Source organism: Heteronotia binoei, chromosome 8 (genome assembly GCF_032191835.1).
Source record: "Heteronotia binoei isolate CCM8104 ecotype False Entrance Well chromosome 8, APGP_CSIRO_Hbin_v1, whole genome shotgun sequence".
NCBI classification, from domain to species: Eukaryota; Metazoa; Chordata; class Lepidosauria; order Squamata; family Gekkonidae; genus Heteronotia; species Heteronotia binoei.
Genome location: NC_083230.1, coordinates 226,000 through 239,588, shown reverse-complemented (window position 1 = coordinate 239,588; position 13,589 = coordinate 226,000). Strand labels below are relative to the sequence as shown.

Here is a 13,589-nt window from a genome sequence, read left to right as displayed (position 1 = left end):
ATGTAACAATGCTGTATTTAACTAGCTTCTTCAAACTAACTCAGGAATGGAGCTCAGACTAGGGGATGGAGTTTTCCTTCATCTCATAATCAGGTTCTAGCTAACTCTTTACTATCCATTTTACTACAGAAACAACTTCTGAAGTGAATGTAAAACAGAGGGACCTTGCTGGCTTCTCTGCCTTTCTCAAAGGCTTCACACAGTCCATGGCTTTACTGGCTCGCCCTGCCCTCATCCAGCTCCAGCTGCCAAGATTTATAGGCATACACACTTTTGGGAACACAAACAGTTGCAAGCATCTCCTAACCCTGCCGAAGAGTTAAAGGCACATGGACGCTGTCGGGGCAGAGCTTTCCCCTGCCAGCCAGCTGGCTGAACCTGGAACTTTCTGCATGTGAAGCAGATGCTCCACAACTGAGCTGCAGCCCCACCTTGGCTAACAAATTCAGTCAAAGGCTAACAAAATGAAGGTTTGATGGCAGCACATATGAACACAAGATGAACTGAGTGACCCTCCATATTTAACAGATCCATTTCTAATGCATAGGGAAAACAGAACTGTAAATTCTGCCAGGTTTTCTTAGCAAAGAAAAGTCATGACTTTCTAAGAACGGAGAGCTCAGTGTTAACAGAAATACTTTCCAGAAGTTCATCCTGAAGTTCATCCAGAAATGAAGTTTATCTATTAGACCATTAGATGAGCCCTGATGGATCAGAACAGTGATCCATATAGTCCAGCAACCTGCCTTGCACAGTGGCCAAACAATATCTCTGGAAAGCCAACAACAGGCAGAGAGACTGAGACCTTCCCCTGATGTTGTCTCCTGGCTCTGGGATTCAAAGGTTTAGCACCTCTGAATGTGGAGGTTCCCCTCAGCCACCATGGCTAGTAGTCACTTGATAGACCTATCCTCCATGAATCTATTATATCTGAACTATTTAAAAATGTTAGTAAAATGTGGGTAGCCATTGAAGTTGTGATGAGAGTTTTGTATAGTGGCTAGAGCTGTACTAGGATCTGGGAGGGCCAAGTTCAAATCCACATTCTGCCATGGAAGCTTGCTAGATGACCATGGGCCAGTCACACTTTCTCAGGCTAACCCATCTTACACAGCTGTTGTGAGGATAAAATGGAGGAGAGGAGAATGATGAAAGCTGCTTCAGTTCCCCCATTAGGGAGACATCAGGATACAACTGAAGTAAAATAAAGAAATAAGTAATGGAAGGGGTTTTTTTAGTCTGTATCCTATTTATTTATTTGATTTGATTTTTAGCCCACCCTTCCTGTAGAACAGGTTCAGGGTGGGTTACATCATAAAAACAAACAACAGTAAAAAAACAATTTAAAATATATAAAATCTACAATTACAGAGTAACAACAGAGGCTAAAATGACAGATTCTGCCTCACAATGGCCTATTGTCCAGGTCCAGCAGGTCTTATGGGACTGGGATAGAATGAAGGGAGGAGGCCAGTAACAAGTGATGTCCACTGCCTCAGCTGAAAGCCTGGTGAAAGAGCTCTGTTTTACAGGTCCTGCAGAATTGAAGCAGATCCCACAGTGCTAGGATCTCCAGGGGAAGCTCATTCCAACAGACGGTGCCAGATGGACGTCTCTGGGGCCGGGTATCATCAAAAGTTGTTGGGTCACTGATTGCAAAGACCTACGGGGTTCATACAGGGAGAGGCGGTCCAGAAGGTATGCTGGCCCTTGGCCGTAAAGGGCTTTAAACTTTCAACACCTTGAACTGGATCTAGTACTCAATAGGTAACCACTGCAGTTCATGCAGCACAGGATGGATCCGTGCCTGTACAGGCGACGATGTCAACATCCATGCTGCAGCGTTCTGTACCAGCTGGAGTTTCCGGAGGATGGTCAAGGGCAGCCCCATGTAGAGAGAGTTACAATAATCACATGGGTCACTGTGGCCAGGTCGTGGGGGGGTGAGATACAGGACCAACTGTCTTACTCACCTCAGATGGAAAAAGGCCAATCTGGCAGTGGTGGTAACCTGGGCCTCCATAATCAGAGAGGCTTCCAGGAATACCCCCAAGCTCTTCACCCTTGACGTGGGCATCAATGGAGCCCCATCAAAGGATGGGAGCCTGATCTCAGACCCCAGCCCCCTGTAACCTAGGCACAGGACCTCCATCTTCGATGGATTCAATTTCAGCTAGTTCCATTGCAACCAACCAGCCATGGCTTGTAATGCCCAACCCAGTTCCTCCAGGGCTGAATCCGGGCAGCCATCCATCAGCAGATAGAGTTGGGTGTCATCTGCATATTGATGACACCCCAGTCCAGACCTCCAGATAATATGGGCAAGGGGGTGCATGTAGATGTTGAATAACACTGGGGGAAGAATTGCTCCCTGCAGCACACCACATTGTAATGGGTGCTGCTGGGATAGTTCACTCCCAAGCGCCACCCCGACCTTGGAGAAAGGAGACCAGCCAGTAAAGGGCCATCCCCCGTATCCCTGCATCGGTGAGGCGGTAGGCCAACACTTCATGGTCAACTGTATCAAACACTGCTGACAGATCAAGAAGAATCAGATCCAGATGCCTCTGGAGATCATCCACCAAGGTGACCAACACTGTCTCCGTCGCATGGGCAAGGCGGAAGCCGGACTGGAAGGGATCCAGGACATCAGCATCCTCCAAGAAAGCCTGAAGCTGCATTGCCGCCAGCCCTCTCCACTACCTTGCCCATCCTAGCAGCAGATGGTCCCAGAATCCCAAAAGTCCTGCATCCAAGGTTAGCAACTTACTCAGACTGACAACTCTTTACCCTTTCCAAGAGAATACAGTGGGCCAACAGAAGGATTGTAGCTCAGTGATAACAGTTCAATTACTGCCTTCTCTGGATAAAAGGACCAGATAGTAAGTGATGTGAAAGATGTCTGCCCGAGACCCTGGAGAACCACGACCAGTCTGAGTAGGCAATATTGATCTTGAGGAACCAGTGGTCTGATTCAGTATAGGGCAGCTTAATGTGTGAGTAAGGATCAGCCTCAGTGCAAGTGCAAGACGGCTCCAAACAGCAGGAGTTGTCTAGGCTTCAATGTCTGAGCCTTCTATCTTTTGGCTGCTCCTTTATGACGTCTCCCAAGTGCAAGTAGCTCTGTGTGGTTTATGATCTCCAAGTAAAGAGGAGGATGGAGGAACAGAGGGTGTTTTGTGCCCTCTCTGCCCTGCCCTTCCTGCCAATACATACTGCTATAATACATACAGACAACAAATGAAGAAATGGTCTCAATTTTTTTTAAAGGACTCACATGGCAGAACATGTTCAGAATGACATCTGAGTGAATTGAAGCCAACCAGAGAACAAAACCCTGCTCATGACAATCTGCCAGCAGTTCTCGTCTGGCATGATGTCTGAAGAATTACTGCACAAAATAGTCAGGGCAACCTATCAGGACTGAAGGGGGGGGGGTTATTTGGCTGGTGCTGGACAATTGACATACAACAATAAGTCCAGCAATAAATTCATCCAGATAGCCAAGATGGGCAGTGTTAAATCCCACCAGAATATCACAATACATTTTATTGTATTCTGTGTCTTCAAGAAAATCAAGTTATATAAACCAATCAACCCGAGAGTCACAGTTGACTTAGGTAAATGTTTTGTAGTGTTTTGAGGGAAGGAGCCCTTGAAAGCAACAGGTGATTACTAAACTTCCCATCGCAATATTTGGGAATAAAATTTTAAAAACCTTGCTTGTTCCTCATCAAGAATGGTTTTCCCGCCTGCCTCCCGTTTAACACAAGGAATTAAAGAAAGCCCTCTACCACTGCACAACTCAAACAGCTGAGGTTCCCACAGCGCCCTTCTCTGCATTTGGGGGCTGCACCCACATGGCTTGTGGATCATACCCTATCAGCAGCAACCAGCAGCCCTATCAGTCTTTCATATTTAAAATGTGTGCTTTAATCTAAAACCATGCACTAACAACTTATGTGCACAGTGCAAAGAGATTAAAAGTTATCACAAATCAAGATATAATACAAAGAAATATTTACTTGCAAATAAGAGTTGGAAACCACCACTTATGCAAGCAATGTGGAGATCTCACACAGCTCCAGTTACAGAAAATTAAAATATTTCTTCCTATGTAAATACTCTGCATAGGATGGCACATCCACTAGTTTTAAACAAAACAGAACACATTTAGGAGTGTGGGGTTTTTTATTTGTTACCTGTCACAGGACCCATTTGAACTAAAATAATTTACTGGCCCCAATAGTTCATATTATGAATTATACTTGAATAATATTTAGGATGCTCAGTTAATACTTTGATCCTGGTTTTAATCAAGCTTACGTCTTGCTAAAGACTGACCAAACAAAATCCTTTGAATGAAAAGTATTAAGACCATTTATAGCCTGCATATCCAAATGCAAGTCTTACAATACTGACAAACAAGCAAAGTCATTTTGAAAGAAGAGGAATGTGTCTAAATGTTAGCATTCATAACAGATAAGACCTTCTGGAAACAACAATATAAAATCAAAGGTGGCAAGATTCCTTACTAGCCTAGTTTTATTTCAGTGAGGACTGTGAAATTTCTGGGTAGCTAATTGCTTGATGTAAGGGCAATCCTTAACAAAGCTACACCCTTCTAAGTCCATTTCAGTGGTCTTTAACAGGCATAACTTTGCTTATTTTATTTATTTATTGCTTAGGATTGCACCATAAATGCTTTACTACTAGAAAATACTTGTCACTACTACTTCTGCATTTCAATCCAAAAATCACATCAACAACAATAAAATATCTGTTTCACAATGTTAAGCTCAGCAGCCCAACAATACAAAAAGAAACCATCTACGTCTAAAGAGCATAATTAGGTGGGGGGCAAGATTATCAGTCCCCTAGAATAGCATGCAGTGAACACATCTGCAATTTCCCCCTACACCTATATACAAAGAAACAGGGCTAAAGTCAGATCAGCTAACCAACAAATTTTATGATGATCAATGATAAATTTTATGTACCAATTCTATCCACATACACTCCTGCATTAATGATCACACTGCAACCACCTGTGGTTTGATGCTTCCTGCCTTGCATGATACAAGTAGCACTCAAAATAGACTGATAGGAGAAAAACCACAAACTGACACTACACAGTCCCAGCATTCCTTCCCTGGGCTCGGCTTCACTCCCATTAGAAGGAATCCTCCTCCCTGGTTATCTGTTACAGCAAAATCCTCCTCCCTGGTTGTCTGTTATAGCAAACTATTATGTCCTGACAAACCAAGTGAAAGAGTCATTAAGTGTGCATTGAACAACTGATTAATCTGTTAAAGATCATTTTAGTGTCTTTTTTTAACAGCTTTGATAACAGTAACTAAAGATTTCACAGCAAAGGCATCTGGTGGTTATACCTCACATCCACAAGCATAAACCCACTTGGAAAGGAGTCAGCCCTATTAAAAATCACTAAGTTTACTTTTGAGTAAATATGCTTATCACTGCATAACTATCAGTGCGTTCATTCCAACTACCTAAATTTTAATGCTGAAAATTGCAAAAAAAAAAAAAAATCTAATTCATTACAGGGAAATGTATGTTCTTTTCTTTTTTAGATAAAATTCCCTAGCAGATGATTCCTTTAAAACTTCTATTTCAAAACATTTGGGAAATCCTAACGAAGGAAATGGAGTGTTAAATTCTTGCGAATGAAGTGCTTCCCAGACTGAATTCCTTTTCATTGTATGTTTCTTACAAATGCGAGCACAGGCTTTTAAACCTTTCTTTATTCTGAACATATCTGCACACATTCAACAAGACTACGTTGCTCATGCACATTTTCAGATCAATTTCTTAATAAGCCATGAAAAACAGCATTAAATGTATGTAATGAATAATAAACTGTTTTTGTTGCTTCACAGTTTCAAAAATATTATGGAATTACTAAAATAAAATTGCGCTTCTGATTTAAAGCCTATTCTTCTATATGTTATGCAAGCTGTGGATTGTTTTCTTTTCCAAACTCTTTTTAAGTATATCTCCTAAAACATTTTACCAAAATTAACTAAACAGCATTCCAAATTTTAGTTTGCATGCCACTAGAGTTATTTGATAAATCCACAGATCACGTAAATGGAAACACAGACTAATATGCTACGTGGCTGAAATGCAAGCCATGGACAGAAAACTATACTGTCTGAAAAATTAGCATAGAAAGATATATCTCAATAATTTTAACCAGCTATTCTTTTTTCCTTTTTAAAAATTATATCTTGGAAAGCTCTTCTAATCATGAAGCAATTGTCTGAAAAATAACATTTGCCAAGTGCAAATATATAAGGCAAGCAGCGGGGGGGGGGGGTAGCCAATGCTAAGCAGCTGTTGTCATAAAATACATCAATCCTAGTGGATATTCCAAAGGATTTCCTCCCCCCTTAAATACTTCACAGAACATTTCTGATGCCGAGCTAAATCAAATACATTTTCCTATCTGAACTTGCTTTGCCAATGACAATTATTAAAAGTTGGAGGTGTTCATTAAAAAAAAAAAGGCATACAATAAAATTTGGAACCTGCCTTATGCATTTTGCTTGCCTTTCGTTTGGGTTTGATATTAGCCCCTCTCTCCTGGCTACTACCTTTGCATTCTTTACTTTAAAAGTGTCTCAGATCTGACTATCTTTGTTCCTACTATATACATGAACACAAAGAAAAATCAACCTAGTTATTAAAAGGACAAACTAGCAGGACTTGTCACTTTTGTGTGTGTTTCCCTTTTGTTTTAAAATACATCTTCCAACCATCTTGCTGGCTTACCTTCCAACAGAAAGCTCATTCCACTCCCTTCTGAACAAAGCAATATTCTTACAAATACCATGCAAAAGAAAAGCACACCCACTAGAATACTTCACTTTGGTTACGTGCCCTGCATCTTGGCTTGTGAATGCACAAGCACACCTTCCTAGTTCCCCATCTAATCACAGGTTTTCTTTTTGTTTTTCTTTTGCAGTAGGTGATTAGCAAAAGTTTTAGGTAATCCACAGCCAATGACAGGATGCATTGCTCCACTGGCAAATTAAACAGGGAAGCCACCCATAATCCTGGCAGACTTTAAGAGCGCTGGGCATTTCATTTCAGGGGATGGTTATTTTTTTTCTCAAAAAAAGAAAAGCAAAAAGCAGAAGCATCAAATCTTTATTCCAGGCCCAAGAAAATGTTATTGTGACATCCTTCAACTCAAGTAAGGCTTCTTTAGCAAGCTTCTTTGCATAGCTCTCTCAACTTTCTCATTCCAACCAGTTGACAAAATCTAAGGAAACACAGGGAACTGGATCTAATTATAATAGCCAGACAGGCAATTTGGCAAAATACTAATGAATTATTCTTGCCATACCAACTGAACCAAAAGCAGGAAATAGTACATTCTCTCCCAGAGACGCAGGTGAATAGCACCATCTCTTCTTTTTCTGCATAAAATGTATTACAATGACTCATTCACATTAAGATGCTTCCTGATAGTGGTGCATATTTTTACAAAACAGGCCACTCTAAAGCAAACCAAGAGTATTCATCAAAATTGTTGTTTAACTGCCTTTCACGGCCCCTGACAGAAACCAGTAAGCTATTTATTTTCTCCTTTCTGCCTTCCTTCAGTGAGATGAACCTTGTCCCGCTTTGGGCAAGCTTCATGCTAATAACTGTCTACTGCTTTCCAGAAGCTAGCCGGTATTGATGCAGAAGAGGACAGCAAGCCACATTCTCCAGTATTTTCAAATGTGCATCATCTAATCACCCAGAGATTCTTTTGTCCTTAAGACACAAATGTAACATTCTGCTATTTTTCAGTACAGTTTTTTAAAAAAAAAATGCAGCACAACAGCTCTGGTTTATTGCATATGCGTGGACACAAACAAAACCACACACGCACTTAAAACAAGTCCTGGGAACTGTCAAAACATCCATTCGTTATACTGGGCAGCATGAGCATCCAGCTTGCAATGAGCAGAAAAACTCTGCCATCCAGCATTTATAGCTGTGACTGGGGGAGCCTGTTTCAAGAATCTTTTTCGGCAAAAACACACAAGTGTCTCCCCCCCCCTTAAAAAAAATCCTTTAAAAACAAAAATGCATTTGGTCAAAAATAGCCTTTCAAGTCACTCGCAAAGGGTGTAACTGAAAACTTTCCTCTGAGTAAGGCCGAAGCTGCCAGGGAGGGTCTATTTCGAGATGCTGCTGCCAGCAAGAATCGCTTCGGCTTCCCAACCGCGGGATCTGGTTGCAGCACGCAGGGCAGCCACAGGCTCTTCGGCAAAACCGAGCGAGAGCGAGCTCCAACCCACCCCCTCTGATGTTTGCCTCCTGCTTGCTCCGGCAGCCAGCTTCCCCGGAGCCGCCCGCAGCTCCTGCCCTCTTCCTGCCGCCCCCGCCCCGCCCCCGCCCCGGCCAAAGCCCGGCGACGGACTCCCAGGTGGGACCTACGTGGAGGGCGACGGGAAGGGTCCTTCGGCGGACAGGTTGATCACCAGGGACTGGAAAAGGGTCAGGCTCAAGAAGAGCAGCCAGCCAGCAGCCATCTTCCCGCTCGAAGATCGATGCCCTCGCTTGGCCCTCGAGCGAGCGCCGGCGAAAACGAGCCGCGACGAAGTTGGGGCCGAAAGGCAAGCCAAGCTCCACAGGCAGCCCGCAGGAGAGGAGCGCAGCCGAGCCACAGGCGGTGGCGGGAGACGAGAGGAGGCCCGGCGGCCAGGAGGGGGGGGGGCGGGGAGGGTGCGGCTACTCCACCCGCCGCTCCTGCTTCGTGTGCTCGGGCGCCATCAGCGCTACTTTTTTAAGGGAGCTCCGCTGCGGGGGGGGGGGGGCGTGCTTGCGCGCGCGCGCGGCTTTCCTTTCCTGATTGATTCCCCAGATTGCTGGAGGGAGGAGAGGCTGGGTGGGGCGAGGGAGGGAGGACCGGCTTGCCTTCTTGCGCTCCACGGGATTGGCAGGAAGAGCGGAACACCCATCAAGCCCTCAGAGGCCAGTCGCCCGCGTGTGGTTGGGCTCCTCCGAGCCCTCTTGCTCGCTGGGGCGAGTCCTGCTGCAGACAGGCACCGCGGAGTGCCCCTCTTCTCTCCTCGGCCCCCGCAAGGCTGGCCAGCGCTCGTGAGGAGAGCCCGGCGGCGGCGTCCGGCTGCAGGGGAAGGGGAAGCCCCTTCCAACAGAAGGAGCCGAGAGGACGTCAGGCGCTTGCGGGGTGTCTGGAGCCTGTCCAGAGAAGGAGAGCGTGCTTCGCCACGCGCAGACGTCTCCTCGCCCCCTGATTTCCTCCTCACAGCCTCACCCATAAATGCAGGCAGGCTGTGTCGCTTGGACCTGCTCAAACGCGCCGAGGCTTAGGCTGGACTGAAGTCTGAACTGCGGCCGCCGCGCCCGCTGTCTTTTAAAGCATCAACGTGGGGCAGGTTTGGTTTTCTTTCTCCATCGTTCCTCATAGATTCCCAGGCCAAGCAGAGGCCAGCTTTATATTCGAACGTGCCTCGGAAAAATGCTAAATTCGAGCAACCCCAGAGGTTTCACTGTTGTTACTCACAAGAAGACAGTATGTGGAGGCAGGCTGAACAACTGGGAAATTGCACCCTCCCTCGAGGACTCGCTTGCCAACCTGAAATGAGCACAGGAACTGCCTGGCAAGCAACTGCTATACCCAGAGCTTTTTTTGAGCAGGAACAGACAGGAACGCAGTTCCAGCTGGCTTGGCGTCCGGGAGTGTGGCCTAATATACAAATGAGTTCCTGCTGGGCTTTTTCTTGTGTTAACCAAATTTATTAAATTTTTGCAATATATTGAAATGTATTTCAAATAATAAAAAAGAAAGGGGGGAAAAGCAATATTTCAATCTTTATCAATACATTACACATTTTCTTTCTTTCTTTTTTTCTCACTTCCCCCACCTCTTTTCTTTGACCTCCGTTGGTGCTTCAAGCTATTGAGAAAAAACAGGGTACCATCCGTTTTAGCATCTTGCACTATAAACTTACATAAAATATAAAAACATCTCTATATCTCTATTTATAATTTGGTCTTCTACCTTTCCTTCAGGACATTGTAAGCACATCCTGAACTTATTTATCTCAATTACTAAATTATATCACCTTAACCTTTTAGTTCACCCATAGTATTACACTTATCTTTCATTTATTATCACACCAGTTATAGCTATTTAATTCTTTTTAAGTATTGCACTTATCTTTCATCGATCTATTATCACATCAATTATAACTGTTCATTGTATTTATCACTATATTTTCTAACTGCTAATAATGTCAAGCATGAGATTTCAAAATAACCAGTCCTTGGATTTTGAAACAAAGTTAGGTTTATTGATAATCCATGTAGCTCATTCAAGCTGAAGATTGGAACTGATACTTTGTAACACTAGAATACATGCTTTAAAATGGCACATCAAAGGTTCTATAAACAATTCTACATTCACGTGTGAAATTCACACACTGGGCTCCTTATCTATATTTCGACTAGCACATCCTGGGTTCAGGCCTGGCTGAGCCTGAGAACAAGTCCCAGGAGGTCTTATCTTCAAAGAGGACATTACTGCATCTGTTAGTAAAAGCAAAAGAAGAAAGGTGGGGGTTGCTACTTTGATGTACCCATATTTAATTCTGGGTTAGTAACAATTCTAAAATCTGGATTCTATAATATAAAGTGAGTATACAATGCTTGACAAATAAAAGGAGCTATCGTATATTGATTCAAAAAATTCTTTCTAATCACCTGTCTCCCCCATTTTCCCTCGTTTCAGGTTATACTTTCAAATACTACCAAATGTCTCTTAATTCTCCATTGCTTTTCAATACAGTCCTGAAACTTCTTCCATTCATCTTTAAATTTTTCTGCATAACTGTCTTTCAAGATTCTAGTAAGTCTATGTCAAGCATGGTGAAATTCCATTGATAATTAATTGTTATAGGGTCCTGCCTAAACCTGGTCTGTGAAGTATCATGGAGGATCCTACTTTGTCAGCTTTGTTATTCTTTCCCTTCCCCCCGTCCTGCTTTATGGCTCACAAGTAGAATTAGTGAGAACTGAAACTACCATGAGAAGAAGTAATCGGCACTTTCCCATACATTCCTGTAAGGGAATATGGAACATCCGGGGAAAGCAAAGACGGAGTCCTGATAACACTATGGGAACATAGACATATATGATAGTTTATGTGTGAGTGCTAACCCGCACCCTCCTCCCTTGGAATCCTTTTGAAGTAAGCCTTAAAAGTATTGTATCAATGTATTGGCAGCATTACTCTGAAGAACCTTTTATACAGAAAGTATCAGTATCTCAATAAACGTAGTCTTTGTATCAACTTTGACTCGTCATTGAACCCGCATGCTTGACATTTTGATAGTAATCCTGCAAGAAGTTTAACCGCCCTGGCAACTTTATAACCGAATGGCTGAAAAGATTCCAGTAAGCAGTGAACTTCCAGAACCTGAAGAAGGGGCGAGAGCACCAACCCCACTGTGGCATGTGCTGGACGCCCGGAAAGTCGCCGTACCAAGCTCCCCTCTCCACATTCAACAACTCTTGGTCACCCCGCAGCAGTGGCAGCCAAGTACCTTTACCACCACGATGGATGAGGCCCCGGTGTACTGAGAAGCCATCCTAACCAGGCACATGCGCCGGGTGAAAATGTCTAACGAAGGGGGTGAGGGCCCTGGACCCGGAGAGGAAGAGGCACAGCAGCCGCAGTAGTATCCGGCGCAGGGGCTGAGAACCCTGAGGTACCGGGCCTGAGAGAGGAGGAAGATGAGATGGCTCAAGAATTTCAAGCGATGGTCCAAAAGGAGGTTGAAGAAGTCACCAAGGGGTTGCAGGATGAGATGTAGGTGATGACCACCATGATGGCCGGGGAGTTCAACAGGCAAATCGACCGAATCCTGGGAACAACCTTCCCTGATGAATTCAGTCGTGTGGACTATCTGGGATTGAAATTGAAGGGAGCCGACAAGAGGTGGTACGTGAACCTGTACGAGGCCATGAGCCTGGAGCTGGACTTTGTAGCCACCTTCTTACAAGCTTTACTAGCCCAGTACAAGGACCCTCTACAAGAGACCCGTGAGAGATATGCAATAGGGCTCCAAGACGATCTGGGAGTATGCTGCTGAGTTCCGTACCAATGCGGCCAAAATGCGGGGGTGGAGTGAGTTGATGAAGATCGAGCATTTCACCTGCGGCTGAATGCAAGCATCTTGGATCGAGCCCTGCAGCAAGCCAGACCAACCACTCTGGTGGGATGGATCCAGCTGGTGGGAGAAGTGGAAGCCAACATGAAGAGTCATTGAATTCTATTGTCTGGTCGCCCCACCGAATGTCTGGCTCATGCTTAGCCAACCCGAGGTGTAAAGACTAAGGAGTGGGGTCCCAGTCCGCCGCCCCGAAATGAGGTCTGCTTGACAATGGAGGAAGTCCGGACGATCCCCAGCGCTCAATAACTCAAGATGGCGATGAGGAAGGAGCTCGGGTGCTAGAGCACCTGAAAACCAGGCTTTCCATCTGTCTGTTTAGCCACTTCAAAGCGGTAAACTGCTAAATTCACGAGCTCAAACACTTACTTGGAAAGAGGGAGAGCGTAATATCGGAGGATCTCACAGAGCATCAGTTGGGTTTAGTTTTCGCCCCGCTGTTTTTCTGTGAGTGGGGCCTGACGCGGATATGGAGGTTTGCTGAGGCGGCGAGCTGGAGTCGGCTGAGACTGAGTGATAAGCGGAGAGTGGAGGGCGGAGAGCGGAGTTGGACGGCGTTGGATGGAGAGAAACTGGAGGAATTGCACGCCGAGTGAGGTGCTGAATTGCTGATGCAGTCGAACGCCGGGAACGGAGAGTCGACAAGGAGACTGGCAGCGGTGATTGGGGTGCTACTGGGCAGAGAGGAGGCTCGGAACAGTGAGTGCCCAGGCGAAACGGAGGGCCGGTTAATTCCACGACTAGAATTGTGGAGCCTACTGCGTAGCGGGAGGGCACGAGGGGGGCGTTTACTCCCCCCGGGCCTGCCATGTTGCACAGGGGAATTAGACTCAGGCTTGCTCTTATGCCCGATATACTTTGCCCCCTTACATCTTGTTGCATGATCGTTACACGTAACACTGCATTTAACGCTGCCCTGCCTCTCCACCTTCCTCTGCACTCGCTCTGCACTTTACTCTGCACCTACCCTACCCTGCACTTGGACATGCACTTTACTCAACTCCTTCTCCAGTATTTTACTACATACCTCCATTTAAGAACCTTCTACATATTGGAAAAACTGGAAATCCTCCTATACAAATTGCAATTAGAAAGAATTTGGACTATCATAGCTAAACAACAGCACTTTACTCTGTATAACACTTTACCTCCAACCATTTACAACCACCAGTTTAATTGCATTGTTTCTAGATTTGTTAATTAATTTATAGGAATTAATTTAACTGAATTGATTGGTTTGAATAATATAGTTTTTTTGCAAATTAATTAAGGGAGATTATTAGGGTGGGTTTATATTTAATCATTTAATTATTAGCCATCAGAATCTCTGTCGGAAGGTTTTTTTCCAACACCTCTGAAAGAGGCTGTGGTCCG

The 13,589-nt window shown here is 44.6% G+C and overlaps 1 protein-coding gene across 5 annotated transcripts in view; it reads right to left on the bottom strand.

The window, feature by feature from the left end:
• The window catches only part of CACNA2D1 (calcium voltage-gated channel auxiliary subunit alpha2delta 1), a 1,217,365-nt gene extending 1,208,591 nt beyond the window's left edge, over positions 1 to 8,774 (bottom strand). For 4 of the 5 annotated variants that reach the window (XR_009555717.1, XM_060244656.1, XM_060244657.1 and 1 more), the window contains exon 1: positions 8,458 to 8,588. Coding sequence is in view for 4 of the 5 variants with exons in the window: in XM_060244656.1 (XP_060100639.1) it covers positions 8,458 to 8,552 (95 nt within the window). In the remaining variant the exon portion in view is untranslated. Of the gene's footprint in view, positions 1 to 8,457 lie in introns of all 5 variants that reach the window. The other variant, XM_060244655.1, reaches the window with a different exon arrangement.
• Positions 8,775 to 13,589: the final 4,815 nt, after the last annotated feature.